Consider the following 19,620-nt stretch of genomic DNA (forward strand, 5'->3'; position numbering starts at 1 on the left):
TTTTCTAAAGGGCTCCTTTCATCATGGCAGTGTAGTGTTATTTTCACATTGGTGGTAAAATGTCCTTCCCTCATCTTCTTCCTTCATCTCCTTCCTCTCCCCGCCCACAACTTTGTCTGTCACTCATCTGGAGCTGTTTTTTTTTTTTTTTTTCTGCTGTTCACTCCACCGCTCTCCAGAGGTAATGGTTTTTGTGAGACATGATTAAAGAGAAGGGAAAGAAAGGAATCACGTTCTCCTGTCAGGTCTCAGTAGGGGGAAAAGACAAGACTGACAGTTTGACTCTTTTTTCTTTTTTTTTTTTTTACTGTAAAACCAGCTTCAGTCTTGAAGTCTAATAACACAAATTTATTCTGGCTTCGCATCCTTATGCCTATTTCTAGCCTGTATCTGCTTATCATTGTTATTATTTAGATTTTTTTTTTCCTGAGAATTTGTTTTTCAAACTACATATAGAAATACAGAATAAACTCTTAAGCTTTTGCTCTATCTGAATTTCCTTTCCCATGGGGGCAAACTGAGTTCTCTCCAGGTGGGTGGAGAACAGTCTTCTGTCCAAGGCCGAGCAAAGGAGAAAAATAAGATTGTTTGACTGGAGAAAGAAGAATGTTGCACATAAACTATATATGTACTTGATTGTTTTTTTAGTAAAGAATAGGGCTCCATCACTTTGTGAAAGGTAAAAACTCTATCTCTTATTTAACTGATTTCCAGTGTGCTGGCTTGTGTGCACGTACATTTCAAGTGTGTATATAGTGTGTGTGTGTGTGTGTGTGTGTGTGTGTTTACCATTATGGCTGCATGTGTGTGATCAATCAACACTGGAGCGAACACTGGCCTGATTAACTAAATGACCTTAACAGTTTTTTTTTTTTCAATTGACTTTATTTTAGAGGCCACGGCAGAAAGGAGCTATGCTATACAACACACACACACACACACACACACACACACACACACACACACACACACACACACTTGCATGGCGATGGAAGCCTTGTGAGTATAAATATGTCATGCTGTGCACACAAACATGATTTAACTCACAACTTCGACAGGAGCTGACATAATCTGTTCCACACTTTTAATTTTTGTTTTCCAAGCAATTTTCCCACCAACTGCAAAACTCAAGGAGATTTGGGTCGAGGGGCCCATCTCTCCTGCATCACGATGATGGCGAGGCCAGTTGGTCTCCTGCTTCAACAGATTGACAGCTTAACGCTGAGCCATAATGTCGGTCTGCCAGCCTCGTCTGTTAACTCTCTTTGGATCTCTGTCACTCCACCCGTAGGCGCTCAGAATTTGTTCAGAATGCATCCTATTCAGACAACAACGTGAAAATGTGTCGAATGGACATCCACATTGAAGTCCATTGAAGCATTTTAGAGACTTCTGGCTCTTTTCTTCTCCAGACACAACTACGCCTGTGAAAGTGAAGAAAGGAGGTTTAGAGGGAGGCGTTCACGACATCTGATGACTCGTCGTTAACAATAGGCGGGACTAGTTAGTATGCGGCTGGTGTGATTGGATGGTCAGGGCACTGTATGTTGTAAATCCCCTCTGGTAAACCTTTGAATGGCTGGTGTGTATAGGCACGCAGACTTCTATGAGACGCCCATAGGTCGGTCTCTGTATTCTGGTGGTGTCGGCAGCGGCTGCTGGGCCCCTGCCAGTCCCATGCCCTCTGATGGAAGACTGTAACCCTCTCTCCTTACAACAGGATTGGGCAAACTTCTCTGTGTCATGACCCTCTCCAAGCCTTTAGAAATCTCTTGTCACCCACCTAGCGAGCTCAACCAATGGTTCAGGCCTTCAACATGCACCCAGTCCAATGGCTCGACCCCAATCTGTCACAGCCCATCACAGGGTCCTAACCCGCCTTTGGAGAAGGGATGCCTCAAAGTGTGTGGCGCAGCGGGGTCTCACCCCTACCAGACTCTCCTGCGCATAGACCACCATGGCTACTCTGTGTTAAAATGGCACAACAAATTGCTTTTTAATGACAGTTAAGTTTAGCGGGGATCAACCTCTATTCAGTGCTTTGCTATCTGAGAGGAATACTTTTGTTTTGTCCCACAAACTCCAGCTTTTTACTATATAAGACTTTAGTGAGGTTTCACATGACAGGAAAAGATAATTCACCATTATTGGGCTTTTTGTGTGATTTATAAAGGCTTAACCTGGTAAACTGGTGTTGCATAATCTTTTCTCTAAGCATCAGGGATGCCATTGGCATGGGTCGCTGTTACCTTGGTGAATGTTATGAGGCTTGTGCCTTTACTTCCATGGGTGAATCATTTACTTTAAAAAAAACTGCACTTTAGACAGCCCAAACATGTCGTACTAATTTCTGCTTCACGTGCTGCTCCATACCGTCTGTTAGCCTGTCTTGGGCATGTCTGTGTAGTCACGAAGGTACCAAGAACAGATTTTGTTTCCATTAGTAAATGAATAATTTAGAGTCATTTGTTTTTCTTCTCTCCCCTTTATGTCAACTAAAAGATGATGCATTATGTAACACAGATGTACAGTATGCTTAAAACAGCATATTCTCCTCCTCATGCCCATATCCTGCCAGAGCTGTGCAATAAACACTGTCTCATGTGTCCTTCCATTGAGCTGAGAAGCTTCAGGCCCGGAGCCAAATCCTCTGGCAAACTCAGCAGCTCGATTCTAATGTGGGCTAGGATTTCCTCTATGTTGTTCAGGAGGAATGCACAAAATCATGTTTTTACTGCAGATATTTGCTGAAGGGACTAAACTTAAACTTTAAGATGATGTTGAGCACTTATCAGATTTAGTACTTGGGTGAAAATGAACGCCATAGGTTTGGGATCATCAGACAAATTAAGATGAAACCAATTTTTAGATAGATATCTATCAGCCCTTATGTGGCACAGAAGTCAAGTTTGCTGATATGCTTTTAGATTTAATAATGGGGAAAATGTTTCATACCCTATTTCAGCCAGATACCAGCCCCTATTGAATACTGATTTTGGAAGTGATGCATCCTTAGAAGACAGGTTCAAAGGTCATTTTATCTCATTGCAGTGCCAGTGTGGTTTACAGCCTCTCTCACACAACACAGCAGTCGATCCCAGCGATAGCAGCTCATTTTGTTTTCCATGTAGCTCACTGCCTGCAAGGCATTGGATGCAGACACACTCACACATGCAGGCAGAGGTGGTCAGTTGCATTGCAAATATAGGGCAGGGCCTCGTCTGACAACAGATAAAGGAAAGTAGAGTATTTTTTCTTATTCTACATCACAAACAAGCTCCAGAAAACTGTTTCTGAATCCCAAAAATATACTGCAACTCTTTTCTTTACATTAAAATACCAATAAATAAGCAAATTATCAGTCAACGTCTACCTCTATATTCTCCATTTGCCTGAAATCGGCTTTTTGGCAATGTTTGGGCCATTCTGTGTCGAATGGGCCTGTCCAGCAGGGAGCTGGCTTGAGGCTGTCAACATGGTGCTAATGGCCACAGAGCAGGGAAATGACACATGCTGGTTACCTGAGCCTCAGGCCAGATGCTGTTTCAAGGTGGACAGCTCATCAAGATGAGTGACAGGTGTGGTTGTTTAAACGTAACCAAGTGAGGGGTCAGTGGGCGGGACCAGAAACACACACATCTGTGTTACCTTGACCACCACGCAGTTTATTCAGCTGATTTTGTAAACTTTTCATCCACTAAATGGTTGTTTCATTTTCTTAACAGTACACTATGCAAAATTACTGAGGGCCAATTGAAGCGAGGACTGTTCAGACAACTGACAAAAAACATGGACTAAGCATGTAATGTGATGGTTGAGTGTACGTGGCTCTCATCGTCAGACTGACCCACAATGTGCAATCGATTATGTGCTCATTCCATATTTTTGTCAGTTGAGTCTAAAGGGCCCTTGTTTCAAGCAGCCCTTCACAATTTTGCAAAATGCACCTTTAACCCATAGAAAAGCATTTAATCCTTCAACTGAGGGATTATATTAAAGGATAAAATAATTACATGAAAGATTTCAGTTGAAAGTGACCAAAGCTGAAGTCACAATGTTCTCACCCAACAGCAACAATATTGCAGCTCTGTTTAGTATTCCATGTCAGCGGATAAGATTGTGCATTTACGTTTGATGTAAGACCTACATAATTTTTTTTTGTATTAGTATCTAGCCTATTTATTATACAGTGGCATGTAGTGATAATAAGTAACTGTGTTGTCAAGTTTGATTCTTATCTTTACATTGATGCACAAACAATATGCTAGACTGTCTTTGAGGGGCATACACACAGAAATGTATTATTTTATCACATAAAGCGTGAGATGATGGATGGTCTGGGGAGATGTAGAAAAAACATTAATAAAATAGTCATTTAGCTCCAACAATACAGTGCCACGTGCACCATATACCTGCAGATCTTTGTGTCGCTTTCCCCCTCTCACCCCTGACTCTGTCTCTCTGCACCCTGTCTCACTCTGTCTGCCCGTCTCTCTGCAGGTCCAGGATGGTGCTCGCTCTGTGTGCTGCTGGGCGGCAGATCCTTACGGCTCTGATGCTGCTGCTGTGCGTCGGCCTGGGTGAGTCTGTCTCCCGCCTCCAGTGTGAAAATGTCCTCTCAACACCAACCTCTGCATCTCCAGCTGCTGCAGAAACCGACAGGCAGTTTCCAATCAAAAGAAACAATAGTCAATACTGGTGGATAATGACACATCATAAGTGCTTGAAGGTAGAGAAAGGGGGAGGATAGAGCCAGGAAGGAAGAGGGGAGGGGTGGAGGGAGAGGGAATTGGCCGAAAAGGAAAAATGACATTTGACAGTTAGAGGAAACAGCTCCATTTTATCTATCTATCTGTCTATTAATTAATTAATTTTATTTCTTTATTTATTTTAACCACACAGGCCAGTTCAATATTAATGTGGGGGTTGTAAGTGAGAGCTGACATGCTGAGGATGTTTGCAGACATGCTCTGTGGGATTGAGCTGGAAAACCTCCAAGCCCATTTATGCAAGTTAGTCGACCATCTGTTCAATTACAACTATGCATAAAATTCACAATTATGGAACAAAAAGACAAAACATCTCAGAGCTGCAGGTCTCTAGCTGATTGTATCGGAGGTTTGAGGTTGTGCACACACACTGCTGACTGCCTGCAGTAGAGATAAATTTCTTCCCTTAATTACTTTACCTATGATTGGCATGCATGATGGTCGGGGTCAAGGTTGGCTTGTTACTCCAGCAAAATACTGCATCAATACTTTTAAATGAGCATTACATTAGCTATTACTCACTGACTGTAGCAATTCATTACTCTACAGACAGCAGCATTCTTGTCATGTTTTTGCTTCATAATATTAAAATATAATTCCACTGGGAGGAAGAGACCTTTTTAAGCACAACTTGTGTGCACGTGAACAGCAAGAGTAATTACTGTTCATACAAAAAACAAACTGGAGGATGGTGATGGGATACTGGCTTTTGATTGCTCAGTTCTGGCCTGTTGTTGTGTATTGTTTATTGTTTATTGCTCATTGGATCTTCCTGGGATGCATGCAAACAAATGCACAAAAAAATCTAACATACAATTATAAATAGTGCACCTTAACACCACCAACAAAAATAGGAATATAAAGAAAGTAAAATGCAGCAAAAGGAAAGAAACTAAGATTAAAACAAGCATGGGAAAAGACAAGTTTAGACAAAAAGGACCCGGTTTCAAATGCTAAAGTAGGCCCAAACAAGACAAGAACTTTTTTTTTTAGATTTTAGATTTTAGATATCATAATATTCTGATTAAGGATAAATGTTGTCTTTTCCTGGTTTTAAAGGCTGCATTACAGTAAAGGGATGCAATTTTATGAACTTGGTAGACTGTTAGACTTACTAGACCTTACAAATGACTGTTCATCAACAATCTCTTGTGTATAAATATCTTATGAAAGCACCAAAAAACAGCTGCTACAATCATGTTACAATATTGATATCAAAGTATTTGATCAAAGATGTTGTGATGTTTGATTTTGTCCATATCACTCAGTCCTACGTGCCACCATGGTGCAGGATATGTTGGATATTATATCATTATGGTGATGTGTGTGTGTGTGTGTGTGTGTGTGTGTGTGTGTGTGTGTGTGTGTGTGTGTGTGTGTGTGTGTGTGTTGTCTCATTTGAGTGCAACAACTCAATAACAATACATTTCGGTAACTTCATACTTAGACCCCACAGGATCCCCCAATACAAAAGGTGATCATATTAGATGTTGCTGCACCTTGCTGCATACGTTTGCATACTGATGAGGGAAAATGGCAGGACATTAGGTAGCTCAAGTGGCTCCTGCTTTCAAGACTGGCTTCAAACCCCTGGAGCTGCAAGTGTCGACAGGCCCGCATCAGACTACCACCACCTCCATTTTCAGGCATTTTAAAATTCATTATGCTTTTCTTTCCCCTTGATGGAAGGGGATATTATCATAAAAACTGCTTCCGAGTTATACTATATGTTCCTCGGCCTCTTAACCCTCAACTATAAAGCAGTGCAGTAGTGATAGTAGAGACCCTGGTTCAGGTCTCTGTCATAACAAGTGTCTCTGCTGCTGAAGTGTTGGTGAGCAAGGCGCCGAACACCAACCAGAAACAGGGTGCTGCTCTATAGCTGAACCTCGCCACTGACCTCGGTGTTGTATATCACAAAAAAACTAAAACGAAACAGAAAAAGCTCCTTTTCAGTTTTTCTTGGAGGACATAGAAACACATACAATAAGAGAGTGTCTGTGGCACTGCAATAGATATTAAGAAAATGAATATGAACATACAGAATTTTGTTCAATGTTAGGAAATCCATATTAGAGCCAGGCTGCTATTCATTCTTCTGAACATCTGGTAACAGAAAATTATCCATTACTGATTGATGGAGGTTCCTAACTAACCACAGTACATAAAAAACTGCAATGAAAATGTATTTTCTTTGCACATTTTATTTATTTATTAATCGTGAAATCTTGTTTTCTATGAATTAATTTTGTATTCAAAGGCCTATTTTCTCAGTTTAGTTTCCTAGTTACCATTGAGTCAGTGTGCTGGGTCACCCTGCTGCAAAGAGCAGCTAACACACCTAAAGTAATGTCATTAATTTGGGTTTTAGCATCTGTTATGAGGCGTTTCCATCTTGCCAAAAACACTCGGGGAAACACTGACTATGTGTAATAATTTGGCATGAAAATTGCCAAATTCAGAGCTGCTTAATATTAGCACAAAATATCGTCCATCAGCAGCTGATATGAGCCTCAAAAACCCCGTATTAGTGCAACCCTGATCCAAACAGCCCAGTGTGCTCTCAAGGAGGAGTGACAGGAATAAGAGATGGCGTCTGTTAATGACAGCGAGTGTCCTTCATGTCACTTCCAGCACACTGTTTTTCTTACAGGCTGTTTTTCTTTTGTCCCGTCTGTCACAGCCACGCTTCAGGGTACATTTGTCATCCAAAGTCTCTCAATTTCCACTATTCATTTTCTTAGACTCTCTCGTTCTCTCCCTCTGTTCCCCTCTGCCTCCAGTAGTCTCTTTCTCTCTCATGCTGGCTCTCTCTCTCTCTCTCCCTCTCTCTCTCTCTCTCCCTCTTTCTCCCCCTAGTATTTGTGATTTTGTGATTACCTCTGATTTGAGGAGAAGGTGGCGAAGGCGTTTCTCAGCACAGAGAGATGCTCTCAGGGGGTTCAGCGTGAGAAAACATTCCAATCAAAATGCAGATGGAGATATCATTTGGGGATTCAATTCCACTACGCAGCTTAACTGCATTACTCCAAATAGGGCTTTGTTTTATTTCAGCCAGTGTTTCTTATTAAGCCCATATTGGTTTTCTTCAAATTGCTGTGTTTGAATTACACAGTGGAAATTTGAATGTGGTGGACAAAAATGGAAAGCAAATTGCAAAGATCCTTGAGCAAATTTTAGCTGAGTTGACTAAAGGTTTGAGAGAAAACCTAAAGTGGCGTCATGCGGGTGTGGATGTTTCTTGGAGAGTCTCACATCTTACAGATAGTTCATGGTATTTACTGATGTCACGAGCTGAGAATGGCAGCTCATGATGTACTAAGGATGAGATACTATAGTTATAAAACTCAGCGTGATATTTCAAAAGTGAATTAAAGTGATTTATGCCATGGAATAAAGGTTGTGATGTGTGTGGGGGGGTCACCTTTTTAAGGTTTATGGGTTTGGAATGGTGCTCTTTTTTATGGTTTGTTTTTTTTTTTTTAAGCTTGGTCTAAGTGTGAGGATGATAGAGGGAAAGCCACAAAGTGGTAACATTCGGAGGGTTCAAGGTAATGTTTTTACTGGTGATGCAGTTGCCATGGTTACATCGAGCCTGTATATCATGGCTACCAGACAGAGTGAATTACTGCTATCTATCTGCAGAGTCATGAACCTAGCACTTTATACAGTGACACTGCCCCTGACCCCTTTACATCAAATCACGCCAAATTAGTTTGAGTGGGAGGGGGGCGGAGAGGTGGAGAGTGACAGACGCAGTGAGAGGCAGAGGCCAAGAGTCATTTATGTTAAATACAAGAGAGGATGAGAGAGTTAACTTTTATTTATTTCCAAATATTTACACAGACATCAACACTACAAAGAACAGATCACGTAGAACTACAAGATACATTTTTTTCATTCCATCAGTGCACATGTTTATGTATTTAAGTATTTACAAAGAGAGTGAGCAGATTTGTGATGTGATTAGGATAAAATATACCGTAGCTGCACTGGTGTGCATATGTATGTGTGTGTGAGTATGTGTGTGTGTGTTTGCTCGGCAGCCTCATAATGGGCTGGTGTTGTGTTACTTTGCTGGAACATGAGAAACAAGTTTCTTCTTCTTGGATTCTGGTGTGGAAATGTGAGTGTGAAATTGCTAATGAATCCCCGAGGTCTTGTTATCAGACGCCTTGGTGAGAAGCTGCAGCCTACACTATCTATGTGCCTCCTCGACTGCTTGCTGCAGAATAAGTCATTTACCCTAATAGCCCAACAGATTGATTCATGTCTTTGTCAAAAACAGTTTATCTGCTGCACACTTGCTCAGAGCAGACGTGCACGTCCGAGTCTTCTCTATAGGAAATATGTTGTCTTTACTGCATTTTCTCCTGTCTCTCGCTCCCTGCCGTGATATCTCACCTGCAAGCGATGTTTCCTCTAGCATATTTAATTGCATACCAACCATGCCCTGCTCTCCCTCTGTTTCTTTCCAGGTGCAACCTCCTCCATCGTGAACATGCGTAGAGTCACCCACCCTACAGTACGAGAAACTCTGGCTGGCAGAGCCCTCCTCCCCTGTGTCTTCACCCTACAGGCCAGCTCCACCGGCCAGCCTCCCCACATCTTGTGGACTCTCCTCAGGCAACCAGCAGGGGCACCGAGGGGACCTGTGGAGCAGACTGTGCTCTCTGCGAGGGGTAAGATGAAGGGCTCTAGTTTCGCAGACCAGGCGAGGCGGGGGCGTAGCGCAGATGCGCTTCGCCAACTGGGAGTGGCCAGGCGGATTTTCCAAGTTTGGCACGCCGGTCTCGGTGGCGCAAGTACTCCGCCGTCCCTCCTACCGGCGGAGGGGAGGAGAGAAGGCATGGAGTGGGTTTGACACAGCCGATTCACATGTAACCAATCAAATGAGCCCCTGTCCTTGCCTTTAAAATGCGCTGCGCGACGGCGTAATGAAAGTTTACACAGCTGACATGGAGGTCTATTGCCGCGGGCGGAGCGGAGCTCAGGAGACAGGCGCGGAGCGGAGACCGGCGAGCAGTGCGGACACGTCACCAAAACCTCACCGGCAGGCTCCCGGAACGTCAGACACATGAACAATGCAATAAATACCGAAAAAAACACTATTCAATGCTACGATCACAATCAGCACATACATATATCTCCATATCAACTGTCCCGTCACAGCTGATGTCAGATCAAAGGAGATTGGCACCGTTTGTGCTGATTGTGAGGTTTTGGTGATGTGCGCCAGCCAGCCAAACTTCCACTGCGCCGGCTCCGCTCCGCCTTGCGCTGAAAGTAGACGTGGTTTCAGACGGCGAGCTTTTGGCGCACCTCGGCAAAGCCTTTTGGCACAAAACTGTCACTGCGCCAAGCCGAATCTGTCGGCACCTCCCCCCGCTGCGCCACCACTCCCATCTCGGCGAACCTCCGCCTGCGAAACTTGGACACTGTCCGCCTCTCCCGCTTCGCCGGTCGAAACTAGCTCTGCGCGGGGTTCGCCTCACTGCGCCACCCCGCGCTGCGCCGGGAAACTAGAGCCCGAAGGCTTGACAGTCTGAGAATCTGAACTAGAAATTACCCACACCATGCATATGTAAATGTTTTTTTAAAGGTGTCATAATATTCTCTTGATGGTTTTATTTCTCAAAACCACCCTGGCTTAACATAAGGATAATATTCTCTATTACAGTTTGCAGATAAATGTGTGAATGAATGTGAAATCCTCACAGGCAGAACAGGCAGAGTACTCTAATCTGGCTGTCTGACAACACCTGGTCCTATAATTAAAATGAAGTAAACCTGCTGATTTCCATTGCGGTGTAGGTGCAAAGTGGTGTAAATTTGCCAGACAAGAAGGATTTAGCAGTTTTTGTTTTTTTTTTTATGAAGGGGGGGGGGCATCAAGACCATGTCCAGCTGTGATGCACAGACTTACAGTCTGAAACTGCCTGTAGAAGAAGGTGGACTTGAAGCCATGTCTTTAAATTCCACCACTCAAACAAAATCTAGTTTTACCAATGCCTGAATGACACACTGTTTATATACATACTGTACTCTTTGATCATATATGTGCATAAACAGAGATAATTTTCAATTACCCTAATAGAGTCCCTGTTGTTTCTCATTTCTAAAATCTGCAGGATGTGAAGAGACACATTTTGTGATGAACAAACCTCTCTCTTTTTGCCAAAGGTGATGTAATCAAGGTGAATAAGGCTTTCATTGGCCGCGTCAGAATGCCAGGATACACTGCCAATCCTCTGAATGCTACCATGGAGATTCACGGTCTCCGTACCAACGACTCGGGCACCTACCACTGTCAGGTTGTCATGGGTAACAACTATGAGAGAGACGTCGTGCCCCTGGTGGTTTCTGGTGAGCGCAGCACCCACCGTGGTTGATTATTCCCTGGATGTTTTGCGGCACAGCCCTCCAAGGAGGCATTTCAGCTAACCGAAAATGCTTCAGGCAGACTGAGTTAATGGTTGTGCTCATACAAAGGGCTTTTTTTGGTTCTGAATAAACTGATTTGTGCATTTTCTCACATTCTTGGTTCCAATACACAAAAGATAATAGTGGCTTGAAAACAGGAGCACTGCTAACCTTCTTTTATTTAATCAAACATTGATTCACCATATCTGTATTATTATGCCAGATTTAAATAATCTATTTCTCTGGGATGACTTTTTCAGCTCATTGTGTTTGTATTGTCATTATCTGTGTTTCACAGCTGACTAATTGTGAAATCCTTTAATTAAGGTGTTTGGACTGAATATCGATGATCATTTTTCTGTCTAGTTGTCCATGAAATCATCACCAGAAACTCACTTAATATTTAATTGATTTGATTGTGGTCACAGGAAAATGTTCAATTTCATCACATCCCGCTAATCTATTGATTTTTAACTTCATTTATAAATGAAGTGCTCAACTATGTTGGCGGATCTTTGAACTAAGATGATTCACTAGTTTGACTATCTGCTGTCTATTTCACCACCTGTCTTCCCATCTGTCTGTGTAGGTGTGGTGTTCCACTACCAGGCACCCAGCACCCGTTATGCTCTTTCGTTCGCTGACGCCCAGAGGGCCTGCCAGGACAACTTGGCTCAAATTGCCACGCCAGTGCAGCTGTGGGCAGCGTACTATGACGGCTTTGCCAGCTGTGCGGCCGGTTGGTTAGAAGACCAAACAGTCCGGTGAGAAGATGTTCAAGGACTTGCTTTGTCACGTCCCTGTGGTGTTGCCAGCTTTGCTTTAATGACTGCAGTGCTTTCATAACCTGCCATTAGTGTTGTTATGAAGACATTTGCATTGCTGTTTGCTTACCACTTACCCCCTCCCCTCTTGAACAAATGTAAATGAGTTCTGGATTGATATTATAAAGTCTAAATGAACATTAATGTAGAAGTGACTTCACATCAAAAGGAAACACTGTCTTGATACTGGCAGGCTTGAAAAATGACAATGACAGTCCACGGGAGCACTTCAGTGTGCAGCCTCTATTTTAAGATAACGTTAATACATTGAAATTCCCATATAACCTTTATGCTACTTATTACCAGTCATTAAAAAGGTGAGAGATAAACAGTCAGTAGGCCCTGTGAATGACTCCTCGATTTTCTCCACAGCTATTCTGTCCAGTTGCCAGAGCTTGGTTGCTATGGACACAAGGAGTACTCTGCTGGCGTGAGGAACTATGGGAAGAGGGACCCAAATGAGCTGTTTGATGTGTACTGTTATGCAAGAGAATTGGATGGTACACACACACACACACACACACACACACTGAACTGATATTACAGTATCTCATGTTTGTATCTTATTCTGCTGCTCTATGAAGCATCAGTACCATTAGAATAAACAATTTTACTATTTTGCCATATGTCACATTCATATACTGCTTCACTGCATTGTTATCCACAGCACAGTCAATTAGGCAGGCAAAACTTTGGGAATCATCTGCTTCTTGACAAGCACCCGTCCCGTGTCTGTCCCCTCCAGGTGAGGTTTTCCACACTTCAGTCCCAGGGCGGCTGTCTCTGTCTTCAGCCTCAGACCGCTGTGTGTCCCTGGGGGGCCAGCTGGCCACAGTGGGGCAACTTTATCTGGCGTGGAAGGCCGGTCTGGACAGCTGCGCCCCAGGCTGGCTCTCTGATGGCAGCGTCCGCTATCCTGTTACGTGGCCTCGCCCTGACTGTGGAGGGGACCGGCCAGGAATCCGCACCATCACCCCCACCAGCGCCCCTGACAACACCACAGCACTCTATGATGCTTACTGCTACAGAGGTGTGGTATGACTGCAGTGAGATTGATTATGTTATGTAGTGTAGAGAGAAGAGCGTTGGTTGCATTTGCATGACATATTTGGTTACACAGTGAAGTGGTTTTGAAATCAGAATTTATCATCATTGATGGTTTAGGCAGCACTTAATGTGTGTATCCAGAGTCTACAAATGGTTTTATAATTTGAATGTGTAGAGCAGGAGGTATGATAAAGGTTGAGGGGATAAATGGATACACTGGCATTGCTTTCCTCAAAGAAGTCCTGTTAAAAGACAGCATGCCTTGATTGAGTGCTAGCGATGTAGTAACCATGACAGTAAACACTGCTGCCACTGGTGTAGCTATGGCAACACTGATTTCTGGCCTCAGTTATTTTGAGCTATCCCATTATTATATGTCTGCTTAACTGCAGGATTGACAGAGGCCTTGAGAGGGAGATGGTTTTAAGATAAGTGAAAAAGAGGATCTCCTAAAATTAAAACTTCTTGATACATTACTGAAATGATTAGATGCTCAGCTTTCAGTTCAGTCCTCCACACTCTATGTCTCACTTCTGTCACTTGATGTTGGCCTATGTCTGCGGAAGAAAAAGTAATCCTTTGAGATACTACACTGGATACAATTCTTCAACAACTACCACGCCAGCGGCAAATCTCTGCAACCTGTCTCTTAGGAAATGTGAAGAAGACGAGTTCCATCTCTAAGATCTACACCTCCCTCTGGAAGCCCTGGAGCTACCTGGCGGGTTCAAGTAATGCTGACTCCCCCGGGACAGATAGTCCCAGCCTCGCTACAGAGCAAACCACCACTAACAGAGGTTGTACATTTGTCTACGGTTATCGAATGTGTAGCAGTGTCATCCATTCAATCAGTCAGTGAAACAGCCAGTTTGTAAAAAGACACTGGAAGGATGCACAGAATAAAACAAACATTACAAATAAACAAACATTATAAACCTAGAAATACAAAATCTGTTTTTATTCACACAGATAAGCCATTCTTGGATGGCCGTGACCTTTCACCTTCTAACTGGACAGGACTGGTTGATTTGGAGGAGGAGGCCACACCGCACAATGGTGATTCTTGTAAGGCAGCAACAATGCAGAAATAACTGCTGAAATTTTCTTCAAACGATAGACCAAAAATGTGGATTCCTAGTTTTCGTGCAAACATTTGTGTCCTCAGCCTCAGACCCCTGGTCCTCAGAGTCTTCAGGCATGTACGTGACCCTTCAGCGAATCCCAGGACAGCTGTCCTTTGACTGGGGAGAGCCACTGGAGCCTGGGCCTAATTCACAAGAGTTTCTTAGACCTCCAGTCCCTGCCACCACCAACCCTCCTCCCACTCCTACTGAGAAGAAGGTTGAGCTCCTTTTACATGTTTGCCTTTAACAACACATCTTATGCTTTTGTATGATTATTATTCCACCAAATTTCGGCGTGTTACCGCACCCACATTACCCCCATACGCCAAACATGAAAAATGTACAGCCCGATTATGAGAAGTGGGCTATTACTTTTCTAAACATTCCAACTTGCTGATATTTCGCAATTCCAGTTAAAATGCGATTTTAGAACCAGGAAGGTCCGGCTGTAGGCAGTTGTCTTCTTGATGTCTTTCTTTGCAATTGCAGTTTAAGTGGGATTATTGCAGGATGTTCAGAAGCGGGAGCTAGAGAGCAGGTCCCCTCTCACTGAGCATCCCAGCAACCACCCCACACACCTTAGCAAGTGCCTAACAAGCACCCAAAACCCCCTAAGACCCACCTTGCAACCACCCCAAATTCCATGGCAACTGCCTAACAATGCCCTGGCAACCACCCAGAACACCAAAGCAGCCACCTAGCAACCACCTTGAACACCCTTGCAACTACCTAGCAACCACCTTGAACACCCTTGCAACTGCCTTGAAACCCCTTAGCAACCAACCTGAACAGCCTAGCAACCACCTTGCAACTCGCTAGCAAACATCAGGAAAACTAGAATACCAACACCATAGCAACCACCAAGAACAACATAGCAACAATTTAGCAAAATATTACACGTATATCACCATCTATGATCAGCATAGCAAAAGAAAGGCACACAGCCACATTTTTAACACAACAGACAACCACATTTAAAGTTTCTTCAGAAATTTTAGCCAATTCTAGTTGTGTTTAAATTGCTTGAGCAGCATAATGGAAATTGGATATATTCATACTAGAAACAGTAAGTGGTAAAATAAAAAAGCAAACAAACAGACAAACACATAAATAAATAAATAAACAAACAACTTTCAAAGTGCTTCCAAAGTGGCTCACAGCATAATCAAAAACAAGGTTGGATGCTTTTGCTTGCAAACACACGTTTAATTTAATGACGCTTCATACGCTACATGCAATATCAATATGAAATGTTTTGAGCTTCCTCTGATGACATTTTTTGGATTTTGATTGGGTAATTTTCCAAAATGAATCCTTCCATCCATTCCTTAATTCAGGTGATCTCAAAGATTGTCAAATCCATCTGGAAGCCGTGGAACTACCTGGCGGGGGAGGGTGATGAGGAAGGAACACCGGGACCAAGTGAACAGGACAGGAAGGAGGAGACAGCCACCAAGGGCAGCCAGACGGATACAGGATCAGATCCCCTCAGCACACCAGCTCCAGGTGAGGCAGTGTGTTACTATGCTGTTTACCCAGGATCAATGAGGTTATATGATCTATCAGCTAGGGTTTACACCCTTACACCATGAGGTCACACGCACTGACTCAGCCTTCTCAAATTTACTAATCACCCAAGCTGCTCCACTGGTCTCTGTGGTTGAGGCTGACTCTCTTATGAGCCCGCTGGTGAGCTGTAGTTGACACCAGGTGTGATGTTTGACAAGGTCCAGCTGTAGGCAGTTGTCTTCTTGATGTCTTTCTTCTCCCTCTCTCTGTTTTGGCTTTTTTTTTTTTTTCCATTTCTTCTCCTGGCGGGTATGTGTTGGCCCTGGTTGAAAGCGGTTTCCAAATGGCAGGCCTGCCTTGAGCTTTCTATTAAAGTCTGTGGTAATTTGTGAGATTCTAGTGTTTAGTTTTGTAGTGTTTAAGTCTGAGTCTGTTTGATCTGCTTGTGTAAGTGGGCATGTTTGTGCCTATGTTTGCATATTAGTCCTTCTGCTATATGTTCCCATCTGCATTATAGTTGTTGTTGTTCTCTTTGTACAGCACTTTGGGCAATGATGGTTGTTTTTCATTCCATTGTGTTTAAAGAGAAGTGTGGCTACCCTTTGCCTTTTTCTGTCACCGAACTTTTTACTATTTTGTTTTGCCAGTACATTTTGTCTGTATTTGATATATTGCCACCTAAAATACTTTTTAAGCTTTCATGACCGATGCACCAGCAGCTTGAGCACTGACTATTTGGTCTCTTTGGTGCTCTGTTACTTGTCTAATGTTGCTTTGAAAATTCACATATTAAAGAGACGAATGCTAGACATCTTTTAAACCCTGTTACTTGGCATCCAACTTCATGTGGCTTTCCTGTTTATGAAGGCCAAATTGTGATGTAGTTACTTCACAGTCCTTTTCCATGTGCTGTTGTTGTCACTTTGTCCACTCCCTACATGTTCTCTGGTCACAATCATCCCAATCTTGGAACCCATCAGCTATCATCTAACGACGATTTAGCCTCTGGGGGCAACAGATATTTTGGGGCTTCCGGTGCAGCTGCTGGCTGCTCGTTTCCATTACTGTTTCGATTTCGGTTTCTTTTATTACATGAGTCATACATTGCTCCACACAATACACACACATCAATACTTTTTGTAGGTGTTTTAGGTCCAGATGACATTTTAGCCAATGCTTTATGCCTCTTTTTGCTCCCCACACAGACTCTTTACCCCCGGCCACGTGCACACATCTGACACCTCAAATCTTGTCCCTTGCCAACAGATTATCTATCTATCTATCTATCTATCTATCTATCTAGAGATTATTCATCCCAGTGGCATGAATGTTTAACATAAATCTTCAGCATGTTGTCTGCATTATTTAAATCTTCTCTTCAAATAAATGTTTTTCTTTACTGCTTCAGTGCAGAGCTAACAGGCCTAGTGTTGATGATGGGGGTGTGGAGAAAAAGCTGGTGGAAAGACAGAACAAAACAGCTGACAGACAGCTTAGACAAAGAGCTTAGAGCTGTTTGTTTTGTCTATCTTGGCACCACAGAGAGAATTCATAAGATGATCTTCGCTTTGTTTGTCACTCTTGGCTTTGTCTCTTCCACTCCTTTTTCTGTCTTTATTAATTCCTCTCCCAACTTTCTTTGTTCGTTGCTTTATTTTCTGTGCTCTCTGCAGGTTTGTTTTCCTGGGGACGTTCATGGTTCACGGGTCCCTCAAGGGGAAATGCTGCATCAGTGAGTGAAGAATCACCCACTGGTCAGTCAACCACTCTGCCAGCCTCCACTGAACACCCCACGACTACAGAAAGCAATCACAGCTCAGTGAAGCCAGAGATCCAGACCTCCGCCACCTCCACCCCTGCAGTAGAAACCACCTCATCCAGCGGGGGAACCTGGGTCCGTGTTGTGCCCTCAAAAGCGGAGACCACAACCCAGCTGAGTGACAAGAGGGAGGAGACGGTGACCTCTAGGGCTAGTGGTAGAGGAGGTAGAGGAAGGGGAAGGAAGAGGGGAGAAGACAGAGGGAGAGGAGAGGACAAGGGCAGAGAGGAGAGGGGGAAAGGAGAGGAGAAAGGGAAAGGAGAAGAGGAGGGGAGTGGCGAGCTTGGTGGTGTGGAAGCAAAAGGGGAGATCCAGTTCACTCGTCGACCAGTTGGAACAAGTAAACCAAGAGAAAGAAACAGAGAAAGATCCAGAGAGAGGGGTCATCGGAGAGGCCAGTCCACGACTACCACCACTACCACCACCAGTCCTTCCCAGTCTACATTTATACCCGTAACTGGGTCAGACAGCACAAACCTGTCCTTACCCACTTCACCATCTCCTACCCCATCACCAAGCCCATCAACATCTCTATTACCAAACACATCCCAAAACGTTTCCTCTCCAGAAACTCCATCACCTTCACCCTCCCCATCACCATCCCCCACAGCATCCCTGTCCAACTCTTCATCCCCGCTCCCTTCTTCTCCATCCCCATCTCCAACCCAATCCTTGTTTGAATCCCCATCCCCGCCCCAATCCACATCCCAATCCCATTCTCAGTCTCCTTCGCCATCCCCTTCATCATCTCCCTCATCGTTCCCATCCCCATCCCTATCGTTTTCACCATCTCCACCTCCATCTCATACCCAGACTTTGGGATCAGGGTATCCAGCTCCACCCCCACGGTCAGACAGCCAGCCCGTCTCCAGGGACGTCCTCCCGTCGCTTCAGTGGGTCCCAGTGGAGAGAGCAGTTGTGCGAGGAGCTGTGGAGCACGCAAAGGGGCCTCCGGATTCTCCTCCATCACCCTCCGGCCCCCCAGAGGAGGAGGAGCCTGCTTGGTCTCATTCTGTGGGCTCAGGGGCTCTGTTACCTGGCAACATGGAGGACGAGGGCAGCAGAGGAGGATTCAACCTCAGCAACATGACTCTTGGCCCAGCAGGTTGGTCTTTTTTATCTCTACTTTTGGGCCCTTGTACTTTTGTCTGCCCTGTGATTATTGCTCTCTCAGTCAACCAGTTTTGTTTTTCCCTTGTCTCTGTGCCTGTGCATCTATATATTCCTTGTACTCAGTCGTAGATTTTTATTCCGTTCCACAGAAAGCCTAATAAAATGCTCCCCTGCTGGCGCCCTTAAAAGTGAGATGGAGAACTGCCGTCGTTTTCCTTTAACACCATCATATAATGTCTCCTCTCCTGACCTCGCCACTGGCTTATTTATTCAGAAAAACTGTGTATCGCAGCCTTCTGCATGCCTTTTGTTGAGATATAGCTTGCCTGTATTCCCACAAGGGGGAAGACACCACATTCCCGTCTCCGCACACAATCTGTTGATTAGGTTCACAGCACGTCATATCTCAGTGAAGTTCCTGGCTGGCCACCTGGTTTACTGCTTATTTTTCACTTGATAATGAGAGCGCATAGAGGAAACATCCTATCACCAGGCAGTTGGATGCCCCGTGGGCATAATACTATCACACATTTCTGTGGTGATTTATTTTGCTCCCTTTGCAAACAGCTCATGTCTGTTGCAGGGATGGGTGAGCTGTTTTCTTCACGGAGACGAGCTGCTGCGAGGAGTCAGCCGTGGATAGAGAACAACTGTAAACTGTATCGACAGGGAGCCAAGGGCAAGCAGCTCTGATGCTGGTGTATATAAGGGTTGATTGATTGACTGGAAGACCCTGAAGTCATCTAGGAACCTTGTGTTTTGTAAACCAGTTGCATAAACAGTTCTGATATCTTTGCTGCACAAACAGAGAAAGTGGATAGAGGAGCTCACGGGAGACTAGATCTGAATAATGAGTCACAGTTTGCAAATCTTCCTGTCACGCACTCACATTCTCTCATTTTCACTTCTCCCAGTCTGGTGTAGTGGGGGTCAGCATTTGTTCTCCTGACTGGATCACAGAGCACTTCATCAGTCACTTCAATCAGTGAGAG

The 19,620-nt window shown here is 44.0% G+C and overlaps 1 protein-coding gene across 1 annotated transcript in view; it reads left to right on the forward strand.

Moving 5' to 3' along the window:
- The first annotated feature begins 1,575 nt into the window (after positions 1-1,575).
- The window catches only part of LOC115374887 (neurocan core protein-like), a 30,310-nt gene continuing 12,265 nt past the window's right edge, over positions 1,576-19,620 (forward strand). The window contains exons 1-13 of the mRNA XM_030074037.1: positions 1,576-1,697; positions 1,788-1,970; positions 4,501-4,580; positions 9,248-9,451; positions 10,953-11,135; positions 11,782-11,956; positions 12,389-12,516; positions 12,762-13,046; positions 13,717-13,840; positions 14,004-14,119; positions 14,229-14,404; positions 15,525-15,693; positions 17,370-18,620. Of these exons, the coding sequence (XP_029929897.1) occupies positions 1,576-1,697; positions 1,788-1,970; positions 4,501-4,580; positions 9,248-9,451; positions 10,953-11,135; positions 11,782-11,956; positions 12,389-12,516; positions 12,762-13,046; positions 13,717-13,840; positions 14,004-14,119; positions 14,229-14,404; positions 15,525-15,693; positions 17,370-18,620 (3,196 nt within the window). The remainder of the gene's footprint in view (positions 1,698-1,787; positions 1,971-4,500; positions 4,581-9,247; positions 9,452-10,952; positions 11,136-11,781; positions 11,957-12,388; positions 12,517-12,761; positions 13,047-13,716; positions 13,841-14,003; positions 14,120-14,228; positions 14,405-15,524; positions 15,694-17,369; positions 18,621-19,620) is intronic.

This window comes from Myripristis murdjan, chromosome 17 (assembly GCF_902150065.1).
Source record: "Myripristis murdjan chromosome 17, fMyrMur1.1, whole genome shotgun sequence".
In the NCBI taxonomy this organism is placed as follows: domain Eukaryota; kingdom Metazoa; phylum Chordata; class Actinopteri; order Holocentriformes; family Holocentridae; genus Myripristis; species Myripristis murdjan.